The sequence below is a fragment of the Dipteris shenzhenensis genome, chromosome 16 (assembly GCF_047967505.1).
Source record: "Dipteris shenzhenensis isolate YYH24624 ecotype China chromosome 16, Dip_SZ_1.0, whole genome shotgun sequence".
Taxonomy (NCBI): domain Eukaryota; kingdom Viridiplantae; phylum Streptophyta; class Polypodiopsida; order Gleicheniales; family Dipteridaceae; genus Dipteris; species Dipteris shenzhenensis.
In genome coordinates, this window is record NC_141611.1 from 15,496,649 (window position 1) to 15,502,747 (window position 6,099).

The window sequence follows — 6,099 nt, forward strand, 5'->3', positions numbered from 1 at the left end:
TAATTGTGGGCATCATTAAGACATTACACTGTTTAGCCTTACCTATGACTCCATCAAGCAAGGAAGCAAGGGAGCAATAATATCAAGCATGTGCAAAATGTTTTTGTAGTATTTATTATGATCCATATGTATGCCCAGGTAGCTATGTTGATGTTTGAGGACCCTTTCTCATAGATTCTTTTTAGCATGTGGAGAAGCTGGATAATTAGTCAAAATTTTCCTGAATGTTAAATCATGTGAGTATTAGGAGTCTAACCAACTAAATTGATCTCAAAGTTTAGTTATTTTAAGTATTAGTACAATGACAATTGATATTTTGGCATTGATTCATATCCATTGATAGTAAATTCTAGCTTATTTTTGTTTATAGAGGTTAAGCATTTTACTTTATTACCATGTTTATATTGATATACTATGTAGTAAAAAATGATAGCAATCATCTTGTGTGATCCATTGAAAGTATTTTGTTAAAGAGGTTAAGCATTTTACTTTATTATCATCTTTAGGAATCTAGGGTTTATTAGTACTTGATTTGTGTTTAAAGAGGTTTAGGGTTTAAGGTTTAGCAATAGCTAATTTGTTTTTCAAGGTAAATCATTTTATGTTATTGCCATGTTTGAACCACATATGATCAATGGCTAGAATTTGAGAATGGTTTAGCAATAGCTCATTCATTTTTAAAGGTTAATCAGTTTACATTATGGCCATGTTTTAACCACATATGATCAATGGCTAGAGTTTGAGAATGGAATTTATATGGCACTTTTTTAAAACCAGTAGTATTTTTTCTTAGTGTCCAATTTGAAAGCTATACTTTATGTATCTAAGCGGAAAAAACTTGCATGTTTTTGAAATTTTGGAACCTTTGCATTTTTATCATAAGCATTGACAAACCATAATTGGTAGAGGATCCACCATCATATTTACAAACTTATGGAGTGCACCGAGCATTTGTACGAGATGGGTTGGGGAATGCACTAGGTCTTTATGTAAGCTTTAATGCAAGGGGCACTCAATGCAATACATGCAATTTTATAGAGGTGAAATAAGATGCTATAGAGAGAAGCATGAGCTATTGTTAATAAGTCATATCTATTTTAAAAAAATTTCACAATTCTCAAGAGACCAAAATTGAGAAATAGTCATTTCACCCAACTTCGTCGGTTGGCAAGGGGAAGAAGGGTGGAGGCCTAGGAGGTTAGATGTGGAGAATTCATAAGGTGAGGTAAGGACAAGGACGTGGTCAATCATATCCATTACGGTTAGAAGGTCAATCAATCATCATGTGAAATTCCAAGAGGGAAAAGGAAGGGCTTAACCGCTTTTAACTCTCTTTCAATACAACGACTAGATTCACTTTTCATTATACTTATTATTACGACATGGCCCCCTCGATCTTACTCCCCTACATATATTTGTCTCTTAGTGAGGCCGAAAGAACTCGAGATCTCCAAATGGATGTGGAACAAAATAGTTTTTTGTGAAGAGTGGTTAGATGGTTACGATTAGATGGGCAATCAATCAACCAATCTAATAATATGTGAAATGATAGAGGGAAAAGTACATGAAGTACGAAGAGTGTAAGGCGAGCCTGGAGTGCTTAAAGGCTACTAGATTAATTCTTCATCATCCTTATTATGACAACGTGACTACGTGAGCGTTCTTCCCGAGAACTCCCATATATATATATATATATATATATATACTTTGCATGGGCACTCTCTTCGTCAACCTCGACAGATCTCCACATGATCTCCTCCTGCTCTCTTCCTTCATCTTCTGCCTTCTCTACCAATGGCTCCCCACCCCTCCCAGCTTCCCCTCCTCTTCCTCTCCCTCCTCTCCTCCTCCTCCATCCCCCTCCTCGTTTCCTCCTCCTATCCTACCTCTTCTAATTCCCGGCCACCCCATCAGCCCGACCTCCGCTCCAATAGCTTGATTCTAACCAAGATTTGGTGCCTCCTCATCGTCTTCTTCGTTACCTTCCTTGGTGGCTTGTCTCCTTACTTCTCCAGATGGAGTAACCGTCTCCTCTCTTTGGGTACCCAGTTCGCTGGTGGCGTGTTTCTTGGCACTGCTCTGATGCATTTCCTGAGCGACGCTAACGCAACGTTCAAAGACAAGTCGGACATAGATTACCCTTTTGCCTTCATGCTTGCTTCGGCTGGATATCTGTTCACCATGCTTGGCGACAGCATAATCCAATGGCTTTCCGTGAAGGGAGCCGTTGCCGGGTCGGAGATAGAGATGGGGGACGTGAAATCGCTTCGCAACAAAGGTATCGCAAATTCTCTGCCTTCGTTTATCTCTAAAGACAAGGCACAACTTAAAATGTGTTTCAACTGTCTGCATGCGTTGAATTTCATGAGTGCCCGCGCTTTCACAATGGCTATAGTAGCTTCATTTCTCTGCATAACACACTTCTTCCTGCTGTATAGTGTCCGGAGACGCCGGATCGCATGCTGGGGACAAATGCCAATACTGTGATAAAAATGTCGAAGCTTGCAAGGTGCTTATCAGCTACCGGAAATGGCATCTTTACTTCACTAGAAGAGGGTGGCGTCCAACAGCTTGTATCTTGTGCCGGGAAGGGAGATAAGAAAGGATAAGACCGGCAGGAAACTCTTTGTAGTTAATCAAGGCACAAGAACTCTTTATTCATCAGGAGAGACTATATGCAAAGTACTTTTGATAACCTTGCAACTTTTCGAGCTCTAAATTTTGCCTTTGTACCAGCAGTGCCAAACTGATGCAGAGGCAAGGACGTTTCTTCATGCAACATTGATGAGGACTACTTCGGTTGGAGACACGTTGCTTTTGATACTGGCTCTCTGCTTCCACTCCGTTTTTGAGGGAATTGCTATTGGCATTGCTGGTATGTAGAGGAGCATTAACAGTACAATGCAATATAAAGCTTCACGTCATTTACTTTGGTTGTAATTCTTTTCATTTTCTTGGATGGAGAGCGTGTCCGAAAGAAAAACGCTATCTTTATCTGTTTTAAAATCTGCAGATTTGTATTTGAAATGCAGAGACTGAGAGTGATGCGTGGAGAGCATTGTGGACGATCTCCCTTCACAAGATATTTGCTGCCATCGCGATGGGTGTGGCGCTTCTCCGAATGACACCCAATCGGCCACTTCTGCTATGTGCAACGTATTCCTTCTCTTTTGCTATTTCTAGTCCCATCGGTGTTGCCATCGGCATTGTGATTGATTCCACGACCCAGGGAGCTATTGCTGACTGGACTTATGCTATTGCCATGGGACTGGCATGTGGAGTTTTTATCTATGTGGCTATCAATCATCTGCTTGTTGCTAAAACTTATGATCTAGAAGGCAAAGCTGAAGTTGGCAGCCCTTTCCATAAGTTTCTTGCTGTAACACTAGGAGTCGGTATCATAGCTGTGCTGATGATTTGGGACTGAGAGTTCCGTAAAACCCGATCACCGAGGCTTCTGTTGACGAGCTGAAATTATTTTGCTGTCATAATGCATTGGCTTCTTTCTGAGACCATATTGCTTGTTAGAATGCATTGGCTTCTTCACAAGAAAGCCTAGACGCTTCTACCAAGGTTTTGCTAGCGCTCTGAGAACTTGCAAAAAGCGTGTTGTCTTTTTTCGGAGTTCAGCAACACCTGGTTTGTATTGAGCTATCCAAGCCTGCTTCACATTGTTATTACCTACAAAGTTACGCGTAAAATACGATCTTACTCCTTTGGGTGTGAATTCTAAAGTTTTGTAGTTATACTCTGCCCCTTCAGTTTTGTAGTTATCTCTATCCTCAAGCTTGTACTTCTACGATCATACTCCTTTGGGCTTGAATTCTAAAGTTTTGTAGTTATACTGTGCCCCCCTCACGCTTATGTCAATTCTCCTTGCCGAAGTTTCATTCATTGCCAATCTCGTCTGTTGGCAAAACTTCAGTTCATCTCTCTTTCTCTCTCTCTCGCTCATTTTCCATATATGGACAACCAAATTACCCTTTTGTTTTCAAATTCTCTTACCTGTTGAGATTTTTCATTTTCACATACTCTCTCTAAAGAATATGCAAATAGATAAATACAAAATGGTGCATTCAAGCATCACAACTATTCTAATGAGGCGTATGGTCTCCTTGTTAAGAAAAATACAATCAATATTATAAGCAACTAAATCAAATGTTAGTACATAAAACAAAGCTACATGATTAAACGTGCAATTCATTAATTTTGGACTACTACACTCTCAAAAATCATTTTTGTAAGTACTTTTGGAAAATGCACTCTCCAAATTCATTTTTATACATACTTTGGAGTACTTCACGATTAAAAAGTAAGATCATCACAAAGGTGTTGATAATACTTGAAATTTCCTAGAGTTCTACGAACACCAGTCTCACTATTTGGAGTTGGCAATGACATGATTTCTTTAATCTTGTCTGCATCCATTTCCAAGCCTTCTTTAGACACAATATTTTCCAACAAGACCACTTTTGTGTGAGCTAAATGACACTTGCTATGATTTAGAAATATTGTTTTAGTAATTTTGGGACAACTCTTTAATTTTGGGATGAATTTGAGCATCTCTCTCCCTCTCTCTTTATCCTATTTATTGAAAAGTAAATGCTAGTGCTTGAACTTAAGCTCGAGCATGGAGCACTTGAAAATTATAGGCCATGCTCGAACTCAAGTTCTGTCATGGCATGGAGGTAATAGTGAATTTTATATAACATTGCAACTTGGAATAACATATGTCCAAGCTAATTGTTAAAGCTGATGATCATGCATGTGTTGCTGGCTAAGTAAGGTTGATGACGGTCAAAAAAAAGCAAACACTAGGAAACACAAACTCCAACCTCCTTTCTGATTCAATAAGCCAAACCCCAAAATTGTTGACATCTTATATGGTTGGTTTCCCTTATTCATGTATGGTTGGTTGCCCATATCAATGAGACATGGCTCTAACTCTGTCACCCTTCTTCTATATGTATATATATTTATACATATATATAGAGTCGTGTGTATATAGTCATTTATATTTATAAATTTATGCATTTATTCTAACTCTAAGTCTTTTTCTCCTAGCATATATATAGGTTGTTGCTTCATTCCCTCTTCATTAAGAACTTAGCTACCCCTTTATGTTCATATAGGTTTTCATGGTTCTGTATTAAGAATTGTAATTTGACATGCAACATTTTTCTCTCTTTATGTAGTTTTTTTTATAGAGTTATATTTTTTATGTTAAGTGGTTTAGGTATATATTTATTTATCTGACCTACATGGTTCCCTTTTTAACTTTTAGTAAATAAACTACATTTATTTAGTAAATCAATTGGATTTATTTATTAAATTTTATCTATTGCGAATTGTATTAAATTATTTTCCTTATTCATTGTATTTATTAAATTTCTTTATTTGTTCATTGCTTTACACACACACACACACACACACACTCCCCTTGGGCACCTTTGCAATCCTCCTCAGATAGGAATGACCAAAGCAATGACTTTAGCGGTAGTTGGTCCTTTAAGATTCTACATTCCCTTGTAAGCTCATCAATGGTGAAGGCACGTACTGCCAAAGATTGTTTCATGTCTTCAAGCTTGTCTTTGCAATCGTGGAGCTCTTCTTCTTTGTGAATTAGAGTGAGTCGAGCTTGTGCCACTACCTCCATCTACTGAGCATGTGCGGAGGCCAAGGAGTTATAGTAGGTCTGTAGGATTGCCGTTGCTTGTACTACTGCTATCAGTTGTGTTTGACTTTGGTAGAGGTTGGAGGTCACATCCCTCACTGTCTTATCTTGAGCTTGGAGAGCTTGGTTCATGCGCACTTCTTCTACCTCCTTCTCATCTATCTGTGCCCGAAGTGCCTTGACCTCTATGGTGATTTCCTGGAATTGGTCTTCGATTTGTCTTGCAGTCTGTCTTTCCAATTCTCTTGCATATTCTTCCTTGGCCAAGCTAGTGAATAATTCTGACATTTGGATCATTTGGCTAGCTTGATGTTGGAGAATGATAGACGGTGATGAGGACTGGCGATACTACTGATACAAGTGGTGCCCATGTAGCCATCCTGATGATTATGCAGTACTTGTGGGAGGTTGTTCCAATGGTATTT

General features: G+C 38.7%; 1 protein-coding gene across 1 annotated transcript; it reads left to right on the top strand.

Moving 5' to 3' along the window:
- Nucleotides 1-1,743: 1,743 nt before the first annotated feature.
- Nucleotides 1,744-3,699, top strand: LOC147892602 (zinc transporter 11-like). Its single transcript, XM_087387580.1, has 4 exons — nucleotides 1,744-2,278; nucleotides 2,439-2,509; nucleotides 2,740-2,875; nucleotides 3,033-3,699. The coding sequence occupies exons 1-4, from the start codon at nucleotides 1,795-1,797 to the stop codon at nucleotides 3,425-3,427; spliced, it is 1,086 nt and encodes a 361-aa protein (XP_087243706.1). The 5' UTR covers nucleotides 1,744-1,794; the 3' UTR covers nucleotides 3,428-3,699.
- Nucleotides 3,700-6,099: the final 2,400 nt, after the last annotated feature.